The following is a 19,695-nucleotide window of genomic DNA, read 5'->3' as shown; positions in this document are numbered from 1 at the left end:
TTGTTTTGTATATGTTGTCCTGCTAAAGGAACAGAAATAGAGTGATAATATATCAGGATTATCTGAGAAAAAACATTTCCATTTTATAATTATACCTCTCAAAGCATTTGCCAAACTGCATGTAGACAGTTGGCAGATCCTTTTCCTTCATTGGTTTCAGTTGTTCTCTGCTGGTGTGTCCTTGAGCTGCAGGGTAATTGCACTAAGGAGGTTCTCCTGAGAAGAACCTGGACACTGCTGAGAGCAGAGGAATCCAGGCTCAAAGTGCCCATCTGCACACCCCTCACCCTGGCCCCATACCCCCCTTTCCCCAAGCACATTGAATGCCAGCGTGCTGCTGCCAGGGTAGGCAAGGCCAGGGAGGGACAGATGGACACTCAGCAGACCCTCCTGTGCTGCAGCTCTGCCTGCAGATAAGGCAGCTCCTGCTGGGGACAGCGGGGGCTTGAGGGCAGAGGCTGTGCTGGTAGGAGAGTAGAACAGGGGGTGTCCCAGGGAAGGCGCCTGCTGTGCAGGGGGTTGTGGGGAGGTGCCTGAGCCCTCCCTCGCACAGCATTTGTGGCAGCAGCTCCCTCTCACCGCCTGCCCAAGTCCCTGCTGCCTCCCTGCTGGGAGATGGTTCTATGTCCCCACATCTCCTCCCTGTCCATGCTCACAGACCCCATCCATGCTTCCACTGCACTGCAAGATTCGGAAAGCACAGAAACTATAAAAGCCTTCCTCTTCAGATTAACCAAGCCTCAGATTTCCTCTGGAAATGCCCTTTTTTAAATGCCATTGTGTATAGCACATTCTATTCCACATTAAATGTAGAGTAAAAGCCATCCTCACAGATGCTATCAGCCATCAGATGTGCCAGTTCTAGAAGACCCCTCTGGCAACCCCACCTGCATGGCCCTGCTGCCAGAGCCTCACGGTGTCAAGAGCCTGCAGATGTGTCCTGCCACACGCTGCCCTCTGTTGTTGCACTCCTCAGTGCTTCCAAGCCCTCTCCTTCTCTCCTCTCCCGTGCCAGCTGCGGTCAGAGCCCCCAGCCCTGCTGTGCTGTGCAGAGGAGCTGCTCCTGGGCACAGCTGTCTCTCTGCAGCACTTGCCAGGATCTCCGCTTGTGCCCAGGAGCCCAGCCCAGCTCAGCAGCACAGCACCCGACCATGGCATCGCTTGCTCTGTGCCCTTGGGCTCCCTCGAGCTGTCCCTCAGGGCTGACACCTCCCCAAGGCAGCAGGGTCTCTGCTGGGGTTTGCTCATTGAGGCAGACTGAACTGATCATCTACTGCTCCTCTCTGAACACAAGATTTTTAGAAGTGTGATTTGCACTGTTGGACTGTGGTTGTCAAACATGATGTGCTTTAACCTGGCGGGCAGCTCAGCACCACACAGCTGTTAGCTCACACCAACCCCCCCCACATGCTTATCGGTTGAGGTCAGGGCAGTTGAAAGGACTGAAATGGTAGAGAAAGAATTATAATAGCAATTATTTTTAGTACTATTATTGTTATGTACACAGCAAGCTATGCACAGTGCAATTGATCATTACTGACTGATGTCCAGCCTGTCCCCAGCTGGTAGAACATTCTGGTAACCATCTACACCTTCTTTGACCTTCAACAAGTCCACAAATGGAAGTGTCCTCCCAGGGACTGGGCAAGGTAGACAGCTCTTTAACATCCTCTCTCTTGAAGGCAGCTATCCCGAAACTCCAGCTGTACCCTTTTGGATCTTGGAAGTACCTTCTCGTGGGGAAGTCTATGTCAAGGTTTCATAGATCAACATTCCTCTCCCTCCTTTCTTTTCCGGGCAGTAGTTCTCTTCCATTCTCAGGAGCCTGATTTTCACACCCTCTGTTTTCTCCTGCATGTAGAGGCAAGAGATCCTGGCACAGGTTGGTGCTCTGGCCTAGCAAGAGCAGACCTGAGGGGTCTGGTCTAGTCTGGGGCCTGTCACAGTGGCTGGAGTGGCTGTGGGACATGTCAGAGGTGTTGGAATAGCTGCAGGGCCTGTACCAGGGGTTGGAGTGACACTGACTGAGGCTCCCTTTGGAATTCCCTTTGGAATTGCCAAGGTGATAACCCCTCCTTTTCAAGTACTTCTGCAGTTTTTAAGGATTCTGCACGTGCTCAGGGGGGAAGTTCCAAAGCACTGGAGGTGCCCACTGCTCTAGGTGCCTGCCCAGATCCTCCCATGCTCCCTGCCAATCCTAAGTCTCCTGCCTTGGGGCAGGTCTCTGGAGGGCATTCTTCAAGAGTTGTTTATCCTTAAACAAAAGTTGAAACACATTCAGGAGACATCACAGTAGGACCATCCCATGGATATCCAAAGCTTTGTAGAGGTAGTGTAATTACCCTAGAGGAGAAGGGGGAGGTGTAGAAGTGGAGAAGTGTACATCCCTTTTCCTCCCCTAGATTGGCTCCCTGAAGCAAAATGGTCAAGAGTGTAATTCTTAATAGTTTCTGAGTGATGGTTCCTGAGGTATGGAGGTGATGGCAATGCTCAGTACAAAGAACAGATTTGTCACATGACCAATAATTTTATAGACTCATAAGGTAGTGTTACACAACATAGCAAAATATCTTTAAACCAGCCCCAAAAATGATAAACAGCACAATGGGAACACGTGCAGTAAGTAATGTGCTATACAACGCATTTCTGAATGAAAGCCCAACAGACCTGAGATCCAAAATGTCGACCTTGTGATCAGCAACTATTAAAATAGTCTAATGCTTATAACAATTTAACTTTAGCACTTTGTGGTAAGATCTGTACTTAACTCAACCCTTTGTGCCCCACACCGTGTGCCAAAAAGACTTCTGTGGTTTAACGCGGCAGTTCGAGTACATGGAATTATTTGAAGAGGTCCAGAGGAGGGTCACAAAGGTGATCAAGGGGCTAGAGCACTTCTGCTATGAAGGCGTGCTGAGAGAACTGGTACTACTCAGCACCCGAGAAACCTTAGAGTAACCTACCCGTGCTTAGAGAGGACCTACAGGAAAGCTGGGGAGACAGTCTTTGTCTGGGGGTGTAGTGATGGGACAAGGAGTAATGACTTTAAACTAAAAGAGGGCAGGTTTAAATTAGATATATGGAAGAAATTCTTTCCTCTGAGGATGGTGAGGCATTGGAACAGGTTTCCTGGAAAAGCTGTGAATGTCCCATCCCTGGAAGTGTTCAAGAACAGATTGAAATGAGTTTTGAGCAACCAGGTCTAGTAGGAGGATGGTTGGAATAAGAGGATCTTTAAGGTCCCTTCCAACCCAAACCATTCTATGACTCTATGATCCCATGTTTCTATGATTACCTGTGACACTGCTACCATTGTCCTTGTGAAGCCCATAATGTCTCTCCTCAGAGATTTTAACCAAGATTTTTGGTTAGTCCAGCTGGCATCCTCTTACAAGTGGTGTCTCCCAGGGGTTGGTACTGCGACCTGTCTTGTTTAATATCATTATTGATGACCTAGATGAGGGGATTGAGTGTACCCTCAGTAAGTCTGCAGATGACACTCAGTTGGGAGGTAGTGTTGATCTGTCTGAGGATCTGTAGGTGGCCCTTCAGAGGGACCTGGATAGGCTGGATTGCTGGGTTGAGGTGAATGGGATGAGGTTCAACAAGGCCAAGTGCAGGGTCCTGCACTTTGGCCACAATAACTCCATGCAACGCTATAGGCTTGGGGCAGAGTGGCTAGAAAAATGTGAAGAGGAAAAGGACCTGGGAATGTTGAAGGATGCTCAGCTGAACATGAGCCAGCCGTGTGCCTAGGTGGCCAAGAAGACCAAGGGTATTCTGGCCTGTATTAGAAATAGTGCAGCCAGCAGGAGCAGGGAGGTGATCATCATCCTGTACTCGGCTCTGGTGAGGCTACACCTCGAGCACTGTGTTCAGTTTTGGGCCACTCATTACAAGAAGGACATCGAGGTCCTGGAACATATCCAGAGAAGGGAAACCAAACTGTTGAGGGGGCTAGAGCACAGGTCTTATGAGAAGAGGCTAAGGGAACTGAGACTATTTACTTTAGCGAAGAGGAGGCTCAGGGGAGACCTCATTGCACTCTACAATTTCCTGAAGAGAGGTTGTGATGATGTGGGGGTCAGCCTCTTCTCTCAGATAACTAATGATAGGACTCGAGGAAATGGCCACAAGTTGTGCCTGGGGATGTTTAGATTAGATATCACAAAAAACTTTTTCTCTCAAAGAGTAGTCGGGAACTAGAATGGTCTGCTCAGGGACGTGGTGGACTCACTGACCATCACAGTGTCCAAGGAGCACCAGGACAAGGTGCTAGGAGATATGGCTTAGTAGCTTAGTGGGTAGTATTCGTGATAGGAAGGTTGGACTAAATGGTCTTGTAGGTCCTTTCCAAATTTGTGTTTTTATGATTTCTATGACTCTGTCATAGGACAAGGGGAATGGTTTTAAACTTCAAGAGGGTAGATTTAGAGTAGATAGTCAGATGAAATTCTTGACTTGGAGGTGAGGCACTGGCACTTGTGCTGTGGGTCCAGAGATCACCCAGAGGGAATTTGGATCAGCCCATGCCCTTGTGTTTGAAAGAACAGCTGGTGAGAGGCAGCAGTGAAATCATGGGAACACCAGAGTGAGAGCAAGGTGGGGAAGAGAAGTGTCTGTCTGCAGCCTTCAGGGAAGTGTGGGACAGCACAGGAAAGCGTGCAGAGGAGAAGGCAGAGGGCTCTGACAAGAAGGAAAGGCTGCAGCAGCACTGACATCTTTGTCCCCTTGGCCATGGCTTATGAGAAGATGTGTTATACTCATGGCATTGGGACTATGAATTCTCCTTTCAATCCTTCGCAAATGCTGGAAGGTGTCTTACCATTGTCCTTCACATGATATTGTGGGCATCACCCCCTGCCCCACAGACCCCAGGAAGAGTGAGACATAGGGGTGCTGGGGGTGCAAAATCTTCCCTCCAGTGGCTGGGGTCAGGCCTTCACCTTCTGATTCACCAAAACAAACCAAGATTTCTCAGCACAGTGCCTTTTCTTGTCTATAATCATGGCTTGCAGTTATCTGCCCAAAAAATTCCCATGGGAGGCTTTCGTACTAACAGACTAGAATAGCCAACAGAGTCTGGAATATAGAGTCTAGAGCAGTCTAATACCACAGAATAGAGTAGCCAACAGAGGTGAGACAGGTACTCTGATATAATAACAGCCATCAGAAAGCTGATCTCAGTTAAATGCCTGATATGGGGAGGTCAGGAGTAGCCTGGCCAGGAGAGATGTGAGCTTTGGGGGAGGGAAGAGGAAGGGAAGAGGAGCTCGGAAACTTAACTTTGTAGAGATAAAAGGGTTCCTGTAATGTTGATGCTGCTGTAAAACTGATTTCAGAAATTCTTGTAGGGCCTGTAAACTATTTTCAAAAACAAACAATAATCCTTAAACCTAAACATTAGTGCAACATCCTGACAGGATTCCACTATTGGAAAGCAGAACTCAAAATATCACCTGAAGAAAAACTCAGCCCATAGTCCCCTTTCCTTCCCTTTACTCTCTTGCTCACCATGATCCCTGCCCTTAACACTATCATTAAAATGCTCTGTTTATCCCTAGCCTTCTTGCCAGACCTAAACAAAACCCTAAACCTTAATGCTTGCCCATACCGTAACCAGAAACATGACACCGAAAACAGAACACTAAATCTTCCAACATAAACTTTGCTTAATCTCTAACAAAGAATGGTAAAATTTACTCCCTGCGATACAAGAGAGAGCTCAGCTCTGCGTCAGGATCTCCTGCCCCAGCAGGAGGAATGTGACTGTGGCAGGGACTGTGAGGTCACTTCTGTCTCTGCACTTGATAGGGCAGTAGCAGGAACGTGTCACGGAAAGGGACTGTGAGGTCACTTGTGTCTGGAGGTGGCAGGTCACCCTTGGCTTCTCCCTGGGATCTGCACTTTTGGGCTGACATCTGGCAGTGGCCCTGCATGGCCAGCAGAAGACACCTGCTTGGCATGCTGACTGGGGGATCCCCTCTGCCTACACACCCAGGAGGATTCAGGCAGAAAGAAGGCCCCCAGATGGGTTGTCCTGTCCCTTCTGCTTGAGTCCATGAGTGGGCAGCAGCAGGAGGCACAAAGCTTGGCTGTGTGTAGCCAAGAAGCTGCAAGGCCAGCATCAGGCCCCTGGCTTGGAAGCTGCTGCTGAGGTGACTTGTGTCTGGTTGGCTGAGAGGCCGCAAGGAGCCTGCTGGGTTGGGATGCCTACTTCAGGAATGGTTTCCACCACAAGGATGCCATACGAGCATTTGTGCCTTATCAGCAGGAACCAGGCCAGCTTCCTACAGAGCTTCCTTATGAGATAATTGGGTCCATGGCTATGGTTATTGCCTCTGCCACTAAAGCTTTTGAGGAGACAGATAATCATTAAAGCACCAGACCCTAATTGGCTTCTCGTGGGATCATCAGCAAAGCCACCAGAGTGGTGATTATAATACCTTGGGCTAGGCCTCTGCTGCTGATCTGGGTCGGGCTCCTGGTACATGAAAAAAAAACACATTTTAAAAAGTCCCATGAAGCAGAGAGACAGCTGTGCCCAGGAGCAGCTCCTCTGCACAGCGCAGCAGGGCTGGAAGCTCTGACCACAGCTGGTCCGGGCAGAGGAGAGGAGAGGAGAGGAGAGAAGGTGAGAGGGCTTGGAGGCAGCTGGGAGTGGGAGGATGCTGAGAGCTGCCTGCAGGAGAAACCTGCACATCCCTTGACAAGGTAAGTGTCTGGCTGCAGGGCCATGCAGCTGCAAGTCCTGGAAGGGTCTCCTGCTGGGTCTTGTTTCTGGGAGTGGGCAATGCAGTAGGCTTTGAGAGTCCTGTTGGGTTGCAGTGCGAGGTGAGGAAGTCTGGCAGAAGCCCCTTGGAGTGTCACAACCTAGCTACCCCTTGTCAGATAAGAGAGGCGTGGACAAGTCTCCTCCAGACCCTGCAGGGGGTGCAGCTGGGATATGGGACACTCCAGCTTGCAGATATCCAGCTCTGTCCGTTGGGCATCCTCCTGCACTGCAGGCTGCTCTCCAGCAGGATGCAGCTCTCTCCTGGCATCCTTGTGTTATCCAGGTGCCCCAAGGAGAAGACACCTCCTTGCTAAGGCCATGTCTGTTCTGCTGGATGGCTGTCTGTGGGCAGCAGGTTTGAACCTTCTGCACCTCTGGCTAGGACGGAAGAGCTGAGATCCTGATCACACACCTGGAGATAAGGTGAGGATTCTGTCCATCTGTATTTTGAGTTGGGCTTCTCTGCTCTCAGCTGTCTCCAGTTTCTTCTCATGCCCAAGCTCATTGTTGGGCAGATCTGCTCTACTCAGTCTTCACCAAAGGACAGTCCCGTTGCCTCCTGGCATCCGCAGGATTTCACCAGGAGCACACATGAAGAGTCAAAGCATTCAATCATCCAATAATTCACCTAAGCGTTACAGGGCCAACTGAATAACATTAAAGCAAGTAAAACACTGCAGCTCTGTTCTGCAGTCAGATGAGTTGTTTGTAAGAAAACTCTGCAAACTCATTGACCAGACAAGTGGACTGAACTTGAGTCTCCCTCACGTTCCTGATTCCATCCTGCTGCAGGTAGGACTCCTCTATAGCCCACAGCAGCCCCTGCTCCCCATGCCACTCTCAGCCAGCACCAGCAACAGCTCAAGCAAGAGAGCTGCAGAAAGGTTCTGCTGCAAAGAGAGAGGCTCTGTTTGGGGGTTCTCAAAGACTTGTAATAGGTTTTCCTCATCCAAATCTTTTCTAACTTTGTTCTACCTTTTGATCTCCGACAGAGGATGTCAGCAAATGCCCAACATCAGCTCTGTGAGCGAGTTCCTCCTGCTGCCATTTGCAGACACGCGCGAGCTGCAGCTCCTGACTTTCGGGCTCTTCCTGGGCATCTACCTGGCTGCCCTCCTGGGCAACAGCCTCATCCTCAGCGCCATAGCCTGCAACCACTGCCTCCACACCCCCATGTACTTCTTCCTCCTCAACCTCGCCCTCCTCGACGTGGGATGTATCTCCATCACTCTGCCCAAAGCCATGGCCAATGCCCTCTGGGACACCAGGGCCATCTCCTATCAAGGATGTGCTGCACAGGTCTTCCTTTTAGTTTTCCTGGTAGGAGCAGAGTATTCCCTTCTCACCGTCATGGCCTATGACCGCTACGTTGCCATCTGCAAGCCCCTGCACTACGGGAGCGTCCTGGGCAGCAGAGCTTGTGCCCAGATGGCAGCAGCTGCCTGGGGCAGTGGATTTCTCGATGCTGTCCTGCACACAGCCACTACATTTTCCCTGCCCTTCTGCCACGGCAATGCTGTGGACCAGTTCTTCTGTGAAATCCCCCGGATCCTCAGGCTCTCCTGCTCAGATGCCTACCTCAGGGAAGTTGGGCCACTTGCATTTAATGTTTCTTTAGGCTTTGGTTGTTTTATTTTCATTGTTTTCTCCTATGTGCAGATCTTCAGGGCTGTGCTGAGGATGCCCTCTGAGCAGGGCCGGCACAAAGCCTTTTCCACGTGTCTCCCTCACCTGGCTGTGGTCTCCCTGATGGTTAGCACTGGCATGTTTGCGTACCTGAAGCCCCCCTCCATTTCCTCCCCATCCCTGGACCTGGTGGTTGCACTTCTGTACTCAATGGTACCTCCAGTACTGAATCCCCTCATCTACAGCATGAGAAATAAGGACCTAACGTATGGAGTTAGGAGACTTTTCCTATACATGCCTCTGAAGCATTAATAATGTGTTTATAATATATAACCATAATTATGTGAAATTATTGTGATCCATGTCATTTCATTTTTATCATTATTTCAGTAATGTTATTCTTAATATCCTGCCTGTTAATTAATTTATATACTTTGATCAAATCATCTAATCTACCCGTTGTACTAGTCTTCCAGTGTAAATAAAGACAATAAAGAAGCTATCAGAAATGAACTGATCTAAGTATCCCTCTCTTCCCATCGTCTCTGGAGCTTGGAGTGCAGCCCCAGCATGCAGGAGGGGCTCAGGACCAAGAGCCCAGCTGACACATGAAGGAGCAGCCCCAAGGGCCACCCGGGCTGCCCCTCACTGCCTGTTGGGCTCTGCCTCTCTGCTGCCTTTGGGTCAGTGCTGCTGCTTCCCTGGAGCCATGGCCATGGCCAGCAGCAGAACGTGGCCTTGTCACTGCTGCTCTCTTTTGGCTTCCTCACTGTTCTCTTGTGCTCTTATGTTTGGATAAGCCCTTAGATCTCATGCACCTTGGTGACAGTCCTGTTCTCTCTGCAGTGGCATCCCTGTGGCTGCAAGCAGGAACAGGCACTGTGCAGGCCTGGGTCACAGCTGGCCTCCCTACTAGAACCACAGTAACAAATGGACCTGCTCACGGCAAACCCAGAAGCTTGGACACCTCTTCCAGATGTGCTATCAGGAATAGAGCCAAGGGGTCGCTCCTTGCTCTTCTCTATTCTGGGGGTTGGTCATAGAGTGAAGGACACAGGCTGAAAGTCCCAGGGTGGTCCCTGAGGAACCAAGGGCAGCACTAAGAGCTTCCATTATGGCAGAACTTGCCTAAGGAGATGACAACTGATCTTAAACTTATCTGCATGGGACTGCACCCTCTGCAGTGCGGCAGATGGCAGATTCCAGCCTGTAGAGGAATCTGGAGTTTCCAGGAGATGTCAGGGGATCTCCAGGGACAATGTGCTCAGTGGGTAGTGATTAGAACGTCATAAAATGTGTGACCATCCAAAGAAGGGTCTGTTAAAGGAAAAGGGGAATCTGAGAAGTCCATGGGCTAAAGGAGGGCTGTGCAATGCCAGCAGAGGTGGTGAAGAGCCAGCAGGCAAAGGTCCATAAGACTGCAGAGTAATTGAGGATATGCATTTTGAAGTGCTGTGGCGAGGTCTGGTGCAGCACTCTGTCCTGGTTTTAGTTAGAACAGAATTAATTTTCTTCCTAGTAGCTGGTGGAATGCTGTGTTTTGGCTTAGGATGAGAAGAGTGCTGATAACACCCCGATGTTTTAATTGTTGCAGAGCAGTGCTTATACCAAGCCAAGGACACCTCAGACTTTTGCTTTGTCCTGCCAACGGGCAGGCTGGGGGTGCAGTAAGAGCTGGGAGGGGACAGACCCAGGACAGGTGACCCGAACTAGCCAAAGGGGTATTCCATACCATCTGACGTCATGCTAAACAATATATAGGGGTGGCTAGCCGGGGGAGGGGGCCGGACTGCTCGGGGTTAGGCTGGGCATCGGTCAGCGGGTGGTGAGCAATTGCATTGTGCATCACTTGTTTGTACATATTACTATTACTTTCCTATTATCACCATTGTATCATTATTATTATTATTGTTATTATTACTTTTGTTATTATTATTTTCCTGTCTTATTAAACTGTCTTTATCTCAACTCACAGGCTTCACTTTCCATTTCTCTCCCCCGTCCCAGAGAGGGAGGGGGGAGGGTGAGCGAACAGCTGCGTGGTATTTAGCTGCCGGCCGGGTTAAACCACGACACAGACCCAGGAATGATAAAGAGCACAACGGGAACACGTGCAGTAAGTAATGTGCTATACAACACATTTCTGAAAACAAGCTCAACAGACCTGAGATCCAAAATGTTGACCTTGTGATTAGCAACTATTAAACTGGTCTAATGCTTATAACAATTTAAATTTAGCACTCTGTGGTAAGATCTGTCATTATCTCAACACTTTGTGCCCCACACCGTGTGCCAAAAAGACTTCTGTGGTTTAACGCAGCAGTTTGAGTACATGGAATTATTTGAAGAGGTCCAGAGGAGGGCCACAAAGGTGATCAAGGGGCTGGAGCACTTCTGCTATGAAGGCACGCTGAGAGAACTGGTACTACTCATCACTGGAGAAACCTTAGAGCAACCTACCAGTGCTTATAGAGGACCTACAGGAAAGCTGCGGAGACAGTCTTTGTCTGGGGGTGTAGTGATAGGACAAGAAGTAATGACTTCAAACTAGAAGAGGGCAGGTTTAAATTAGATATATGGAAGAAATTCTTTCCTCTGAGGATGGTGAGGCATTGGAACGGGTTTCCTGGAAAAGCTGTGAATGTCCCAACCCTGGAAGTGTTCAAGAACAGATTGAAATGAGTTTTGAGCAACCAGGTCTACTAGGAGGATGGCTGGAATAAGAGGATCTTTAAGGTCCCTTCCAACCCAAACCATTCTATGACTTTATGATCCCATGTATCTTTGATTATCTGTGACACTGCTACCATTGTCCTTGTGAAGCCCATAATGTCTCTCCTCAGAGATTTTAACCAAGATTTTTGGTTAGTCCGGCTGGCATCCTTACAAGTGGTGTCCCCCAAGGGTCGGTACTGGGACCTATCTTGTTTAATGTTTTTATTGATGACTTAGATGAGGGGATTGAGTGTACCCTCACTAAATCTGCAGACGACACCAAGTTGGGAGGTAGTGACGATCCATATGAGGAAAGGGTGGCCTTTTAGAGGGATCAGGATAGGCTGGATTGCTGGGTTGAGGTGAATAGGATGAGGTTCAACAAGGCCAAGTGAAGGGTCCTGCACTTTGGCCACAATAACACAATGAAACACTATAGGCTTGGGGCAGAGTGGCTAGAAGACTGTGAAGAGGAAAAGGACCTGGGAGTGTTGATGGATGCTCAGCTGAACATGAGCCAGCCGTGTGCCTAGGTGGCCAAGAAGACCAAGGGTTTTCTGGCCTGTATTAGAAATAGATCAGCCAGCAGGAGCAGGGAGGTGATCATCCTCCTGTACTCGGCTCTGGTGAGGCCACACCTCGAGCACTGTGTTCAGTTTTGGGCCACTCATTACAAGAAGGACATCGAGGTCCTGGAATATGTCCAGAGAAGGGCAACCAAACTGTTGAGGGGGCTAGAGCACAGGTCTTATGAGAAGAGGCTCAGAGAACTAGGATTATTTCCTTTGGTGAAGAGGAGGCTCAGGGGAGACCTCATTGCACTCTACAACTTCCTGAAGAGAGGTTGTGATGAGGTGGGGGTCAGCCTCTTCTCTCAGATAACTAATGATAGGATTCGAGGAAATGGCCACAAGTTGTGCCTGGGGATGTTTAGATTAGATATCATGAAAAACTTTTTCTCTGAAAGAGTAGTCGGGAACTAGAATGGTCTGCTCAGGGACATGGTGGAATCACTGGCCCTCAGTGTTCAAGAAGCACCAGGACAAGTTGCTAGGAGATATGGCTCAGTAGCTTAGTGAGTAGTATTAGTGATAGGAAGGTTGGACTAAATGGTCTTGTAGGTCCTTTCCAAATTTGTGCTTTTATGATTTCTATGACTCTATCATAGGACAAGGGGAATGGTTTTAAACTTCAAGAGGGTAGATTTAGAGTAGATAGTCAGATGAAATTCTTGACGTGGAGGTGAGGCACTGGCACTTGTGTTGTGGGTCCAGAGGTCACCCAGAGGGAATTTGGATCAGCCCATGCCCTTGTGTTTGAAAGAACAGCTGGTGAGAGGCAGCAGTGAAATCATGGGAACACCAGAGTGAGAGCAAGGTGGGGAAGAGAAGTGTCTGTCTGCAGCCTTCAGGGAAGTGTGGGACAGCACAGGAAAGCGTGCAGAGGAGAAGGCAGAGGGCTCTGACAAGAAGGAAAGGCTGCAGCAGCACTGACATCTTTGTCCCCTTGGCCATGGCTTATGAGAAGATGTGTTATACTCATGGCATTTGGACTATGAATTCTCCTTTCAATCCTTCGCAAATGCTGGAAGGTGTCTTACCATTGTCCTTCACATGATATTGTGGGCATCACCCCCTGCCCCACAGACCCCAGGAAGAGTGAGACATAGGGGTGCTGGTGTTGCAGGATCTCCCCTCCGGTGGCTTGGGTCAGGCCTTCACCTTCTGATTCACCAAAACAAACCAAGATTTCTCAGCACAGTGCCTTTTCTTGTCTATAATCATGGCTTCCAGTTATCTGCCCAAAAAATTCCCATGGGAGGCTTTCGTACTAACAGACTAGAATAGCCAACAGAGTCTGGAATATAGAGTCTAGAGCAGTCTAATACCACAGAATAGAGTAGCCAACAGAGGTGAGACAGGTACTCTGATATAATAACAGCCATCAGAAAGCTGATCTCAGTTAAATGACTGATATGGGGAGGTTAGGAGTAGCCTGGCCAGGAGAGATGTGAGATTTGAAGGAGGGAAGAGGAAGGGAAGAGGAGCTCAGAAACTTAACTTTGTAGAGATAAGAGGGTTCCTGTAATGTTGATGCTGCTGTAAAACTGATTTCAGAAATTCTTGTAGGGCCTGTAAACTATTTTCAAAAACAAACAATAATCCTTAAACCTAAACATTAGTGCAACATCCTGACAGGAATCCACTATTGGAAAGCAGAGCTCAAAATATCACCTGAAGAAAAACTCAGCCCATAGTCCCCTTTCCTTCCCTTTACTCTCTTGCTCACCATGATCCCTGCCCTTAACACTATCATTAAAATGCTCTGTTTATCCCTAGCCTTCTTGCCAGACCTAAACAAAACCCTAAACCTTAATGCTTGCCCATACCGTAACCAGAAACATGACACCAAAAACAGAACACTAAATCTTCCAACATAAACTTTGCTTTATCTCTAACAAAGAATGGTAAAATCTACTCCCTACGATACAAGAGAGAGGTGAGCTCTGCGTCAGGATGTCCTGCCCCAGCAGCAGGAATGTGACTGTGGCAGGGACTGTGAGGTCACTTCTGTCTCTGCACTTGATAGGGCAGCAGCAGGAACGTGTCACAGAAAGGGACTGGGAGGTCACTTGTGTCTGGAGGTGGCAGGTCAGCCTTGACTTCTCCCTGGGAGCTGCACTTTTGGGCTGACATCTGGCAGTGGCCCTGCTAGGCCAGCAGAAGGCACCTGCTTGGCATGCTGCTGGGGGATCCCCTCTGCCTCCAGACCCAGGAGGACCCAGGCAGAAAGAAGGCCCCCAGATGGGTTGTCCTGTCCCTTCTGCTTGAGTCCTTGAGTGGGCAGCAGCAGGAACAAGGCTTGGCTGTGTCTAGCCAAGAAGCTGCAAGGCCAGCAGCAGGCCCCTGGCTTGGAAGCTGCTGCTGAGGTGACTTGTGTCTGGTTGGCTGAGAGGCCGCTAGGAGCCTGCTGGGTTGGGATGCCTACTTCAGGAGGGTTTTTTTCCTTGAAGGAGCTTCCTTTTTTTAGTAGGAAAGAGCAGGAGAGAAAAACTTCCATGGAGTATACATTGGAAGTTACATATTGGCCACGAGGAGGAAGAAATGTATCTCAAAGGGTCATGCTGTGGTGCCAGAGGTCACCCTCTGATCAGACCCTGGCTTTGTGTTTCAAGGAACAGCTGGTGAGGGCTGACGAGACATCAGTAAAAGCAAGGCATGAAAGCAAGATGGCGAACAGAGATGGGTGCCTGCAGACTTCAATACAATAGGGCAATATGTGGGACAGCATTGGAAAGCCTGCAGAGGAGAAGGCAGAGGGTGCTGGTAAAAAAGGAAGGCCCTAACAGCTGTGAAGTTTTTGTCCCCTTGGCAGTAGCTTAGGAAGAGATATGTTATATTCCTTGTGATGGGGCCTCATTGATTTCTTGCAACCCTGTGCAGCAGGTCAGTGGTGTCATACCATTATTCTTCTCATGGTATCCCACTGCCCACCACAGCCCACAGACCCCAGAAAGAGCCTTGAGCTGGACGTGGGGGTGCAGGATCTCCTCTCACAGTTCCAGGGGTCAGGCCTTGGCTCTTCTGCATCACCAAAACCAACCAAGACTTTTCTCAGCACAGTGCTTTGCCTATCTGCAATCATGATCTCCAATTATCTACCCTAACTAGTCCCTGGGGAGGCTTTGTTAGTAACAGCCCTCAGTGGGGCCCATTAATACTCCAAGTCACTTCAGCTTTTCCTTCTGACTTTACTTTCTCTAGCAGCTGCATCATTCTCCTCTCAGTACCTGAGCTTCATAGACTCAGCACCACAATCCACCATGGAACTCATTAAAATGCAGAAATTCCTAACATCTCCTCCATAGTTTTCTTCAAGTCTTCACAGCTTTTGCCCCTAATTGCAGAACCTGCATGCTGTAGTTAAGGAAGAAGTTTTCAAAAAGCACCTAATAAAAATCTTTTCTGGTTTTAAAGGTTGATTTTTCTGCAATTCAATTTTGAGCATCATTCTCCTATTGCTATTGATCCAGGTTGACTTCTTTGGAGACCTTCTTCTACGGGAGGAAAAGCAGAGACTGGAGGTCTGATACCTCCACTGCCAGCAGTGGTCTTTGTCCCTGTAAATGCAGCCCAGTTCAGCACGGGAAACCCTTTCTAAGACAAGTCAGGGGTTCCTTGGGAAAAAAATAAAATTAAAATAAATAAAATAAAATAAAATAAATAATATAAAATATAATATAAAATAAAATATAATATAAAATAAATTTGAAATAAAATAAATTTGAAATGACCATTGGAACCTGAGAAATACAGCCTGAATCTTACTAGAAAACTGGACATCCATGGTCTCTCTTGGGTTTTCTGTGGAAAACTCAGAATGAAAACTAAAGAAAATATTTCTTCAAGTGGCTGTAGCTGTACCCATGAGCTTGGCCTCTTTGGGGACATTGATCCCTTCCAGCCACGGAAAACTAAATTGAGTAATGTGAAAAGTCACATTACTCAAATAGAGTTGCTATTGACTGGGCAGGTCTTTTCACAAGGCAGCTCTGCCAAATCCCCAATGGTGGTGCCATCTTGGAACTTTGAAGTTCCCTCTCCTGAAGCAGTCTATGCCGAGGATGCACATAGCCTCCGAGCGAGTCCCAATGGGGTGCTTTTGCCATTCCTTCCCAGTTAGACTCACTTCAGCCTCCAGTACAGTTAACTGTTGGGATCCCCCTGTCACTCCAGAAATACAGGTGGGTTCTACCTCTTTCTAGCTTGATGGCATTAGGAACACTGTGCACCGGTCTCCAGTAGAGCCTGATACATTTGTGGATCTGATGTGCCAGGCCATTAAATATACCCAGTCCAGTAAACCCGATTCTCCCTTTCCTCCCTGCCTCCCCCTGGCTTGAAGCAGGACCCTTCTAGTCCTGCTCAGAGTATTCATTACTGTGTCTGGTAGACGGCCCAAGGGAAACACGTGCTGCCATAGCACAGTAATTCCATGAGGCAGGGGAATGGAACCGACAGTCAAGGGACACATTTGGGTGGGGAATGTGGGGCCCAGCAGAGACAAGGAGTCAAGACAGTGAGCTGGGAGAGGTCAGGAGAAGCAGCCCAAGGGGTGGTGCTGCTTGTGAGGACACGTTTGTGGCAGCAGCCTGAGTGGGCAGCAGCTGTGCGCAGGCGAGGGGAGGCCAGGAAGCGCATGCCAAGAGCGCTCCTGCCAGCAGAGCCAAGGCCGGGGCCGAGCCCAAGGGCAGAGGCAGGCCCAGGGCAGGGGGCTGCAAGGGCCATGCTGAGCTCCCTGCCACTGCAGCAGCCGCTCTGGCCCTCAGCAGATGTGCTGGCAGGCTGCAGGGAGGGGACGAATGCTCTGGGCCCCCTTCCTGCTCTGCCCAGGCCAGCAAGGGCCCAGAGAGGCCTCCTCTCCCCTGCCCCTGCAGCTCTGGGCTCCCTTGGTGCAGCCCTGGCTCTGCAGCACCAAGCCCTGCTGGGAGCCCTCCCCTGCATGCTGCCACCGCTCCCTGACGCTGCTGTTGCCCTCTGCCGGGCACTGCCCAGCCCAGCCCAGCCCCTGCCCACCTCTCCCCACCTCCCTGCCCTCTCCCCAGCCCAGTAGCCCAGGCTGTGCTGGCCCCAGGGCAGTGCCCACCGCAGGCTGCTGCAGGGCTCTGGGCACGGCCACCAGAGCCCCAGCCCCTCGCAAGGCACCGCAGCTGCTGGCACAAAGGCGGCTCTGGGCCACCCTAGCAGCCCCTGTGCTCAGGAGGTGGAGGTCCGTGAAGCTGCAGGAGCCCTGCTCTCTTGCCTGGCAGATCCCCAGCACACAGTGCCTGTGCCCCGCAGGGCCAGCCCCGCTCCCCCGGCCATCACAAGAGGCCTGGCCCAGGCACAGAGCAGCTCCAGATTCCTCTCCAGCATGCCATTTACCATCAGACTAAGCACCACCAGGACAGTCCCAGGCCAGTCAAGGCCAGTTATTGTTTGCTGAGCCATGGCCAGCCAAGAACGGAGCTCCCAGTCCAGCACTACATGAACACTCTGAAATTCTGATCCATAATGAAGCCCCGAAAAGCAAGAGGCCCATTCATGCAGTAGTTCCTTGGGTACATTCCTAGCACCAGCTTTGGAAGAACTGTGCAATGAAAGAGATGCCACTGTACAGACAACAAGATTGTCAGCAAGATACACGAGATCTCAAGACTTAGTTGAATGTGAAAGCACAAGAGAACAATGAGGAAGCCAAAGGGAGCAGCAGTGACAAGGCCACGTCCTGCTGGTGGCCATGGCCATGGCTCCAGGGAAGCAGCAGCCCCGACCCGAAGGCAGCAGAGAGGCAGAGCCCAGCGGGCAGTGAGGGGCAGCCCCGAGGGCCACCGGGGCTGCTCCTGCATGTGGCATCTGGACTCTTGGCCCTGAGCCCCTCCTGCGTGCTGGGGCTGCTCCCCCAGCTCCAGAGAAGATGGCAAGAGAGGGATACTGAGACCAATGAATTTCCGCTGACTTCTTTATTGTCTCTATCTACCTAGGAAGCCTGGATATGTGTTTATATTAGATGATATGGTAAAAACTAACACAAAATGTAACATTCAGAATGCTGAGAACTACGTTATTAAAAACAAATAAAATATTGTTAAAATATTAACAGAGAAAAGTAATTTTTAAAATGTTCTATCATTTTCCCAAATATCCTTTGATTTCTGATAGCATTATTATTAATGACAATGTTATGATAACACTAGTAATGATAAAAATGATAAGATATAATATGAATCAAAATATTTGCATAGTATTAAGAATACATCTTCTGAACACATCATGGATGCTTAAGAAGCATGTATGGAAACAGTTTCCTCACTGCATTCTTGAGCTCCTGGTTCCTCATGCTGTAGATGACGGGGTTAAGAGTTGGAGGCACCACCGAGTAGAGAAGTGTGACCACCAGGTCCAGGGATGGCGAGGAAATGGAGGGGGGGTTCAGGTAGGAAAATATGCCAGTGCTGACAAAGAGGGAGACCACAAGCAGGTGAGGGAGGCACGTGGAAAAGGCTTTGTGCCAGCCCTGCTCAGAGGGCATCCTCAGCACTGCCCTGAAGATCTGCATATAGGACACCACAATGAAAACAAAACAACCACAGCCTAAAGAAACACTAAAGACAAGTGCCCCGACTTCCCTGAGGTAAGTATCTGAGCAGGAGAGCTTGAGGATCTGGGGGATTTCACAGAAGAACTGGTCCACAGCATTGCCTCGACAGAGAGGCAGGGAAAATGTGTTGGCCGTGTGCAGGACAGCATTGAGAAAGCCACTGCCCCAGGCAGCTGCTGCCATCTGGGCACAAGCTCTGCTGCCCAGGAGGCTCCCGTAGTGCAGGGGCTTGCATATGGCAGTGTAGCGGTCGTAGGCCATGACCGTGAGAAGGGAATACTCTGCTGACATCAAGAAGATAAACAGAAAGACCTGTGCAGCACAGCCTTGATAGGAGATGGCCCTGGTGTCCCAGAGGGCATTGGCCATGGCTTTGGGCAGAGTGGTGGAGATGCAGCCCACGTCGAGGAGGGCGAGGTTGAGCAGGAAGAAGTACATAGGGGTGTGGAGGCGGTGGTCACAGGCTACGGCGCTGAGGATGAGGCCGTTGCCCAGGAGGGCAGCCAGGTAGATGCCCAGGAAGAGCGCGAAGTGCAGGAGCTGCAGCTCGCGTGTGTCTGCGAACGCCAGCAGGAGGAACTCGCTCACTGAGCTGATGTTGGGCATTTCCTGCCGTTCGTCAAGGGCACTGCAAAGAAGGTAAAATACAGTCTGTTAGGGGAAACTTCCCTGAATAATACTCATTTCTTTTCTCATTAAAGCCTTTACATTGCCTTTCTTTCAAGGTGCCCTTTTTGTCTCTCCCTGGTTGTAGCCCTGCTTTGTGCTTGCTGAGTGTCCTGTACACAGCAGCCACCTCTGCTCCACTGCAGTGGGAAATGTTGTTGCTGTGGGGGCAAACCTCAGCCAGAGGGCACATCCAGGAGGGCTGCTCTGTCCATCCTCTGGCTGCTGTCTGCTTGCAGCACTTACCTGGGGTATGGCTGCGCTCAGAGGTTGTGTTAAAAAATCACATCTTGATTTCAGGTCCTAAAGAACAGCTCAGAAAAGCCCTGGTGCAGTCTGAAAGCAAAGAGAAGGGAAGGGATATTCTGAGTTTCATCACTAACCACCTGTTCATGTCTCCGTTCAGTGAAATAGGAAGCTCAGTCACTTGTGCAAATCCAGCCACTCTGTTAACACAGAGCCTACCTCACAATCAGAGCAGGAAGAGGCAGGCAGAGAGTGCAGAAAGTGCCTTCTCTTTGCAGGCAGCTCCTGCCCTGCCCTTCTTCTGCCCAAGCCCCTGGGCTCCCTGGGCAGGCTGAGTACTGAGCCTGGCAGGCGGCAGAGGCCCTGCCCCGGCACACAGCCCCTGGGGCACAGCAGGGACCCTGCTCTGCACCACAGCCCTGGGCACCCCTGCCTGCACCCCCAGCACCTCCTTCCTCCAGGACCTGCCACTGCATTGCCCTCCAGCCAGAGACTTACTGGGTTCAGGGCTGGGAAGTGTTCTCCCC

The 19,695-nt window shown here is 50.0% G+C and overlaps 2 protein-coding genes across 2 annotated transcripts; one reads left to right on the top strand and one right to left on the bottom strand.

Annotated features, from left to right (window-relative positions):
• Positions 1–7,780: 7,780 nt before the first annotated feature.
• On the top strand, positions 7,781–8,713 carry LOC311216292 (olfactory receptor 14C36-like; the record flags this gene model as incomplete). The annotated part of the gene is made up of 1 exon (XM_084297838.1): positions 7,781–8,713. The coding sequence occupies one exon, from the start codon at positions 7,781–7,783 to the stop codon at positions 8,711–8,713; it is 933 nt and encodes a 310-aa protein (XP_084153964.1).
• A 9,213-nt stretch (positions 8,714–17,926) lies between these two features.
• Positions 17,927–18,862, bottom strand: LOC311216291 (olfactory receptor 14C36-like; the record flags this gene model as incomplete). Its single annotated transcript, XM_084297837.1, has 1 exon — positions 17,927–18,862. The coding sequence occupies one exon, from the start codon at positions 18,860–18,862 to the stop codon at positions 17,927–17,929; it is 936 nt and encodes a 311-aa protein (XP_084153963.1).
• Between the last annotated feature and the right edge of the window lie 833 nt (positions 18,863–19,695).

This window comes from Netta rufina (genome assembly GCF_964035555.1).
Source record: "Netta rufina genome assembly, chromosome: 18".
NCBI lineage: Eukaryota > Metazoa > Chordata > Aves > Anseriformes > Anatidae > Netta > Netta rufina.
This window is presented reverse-complemented; position numbering and strand designations above follow the sequence as displayed.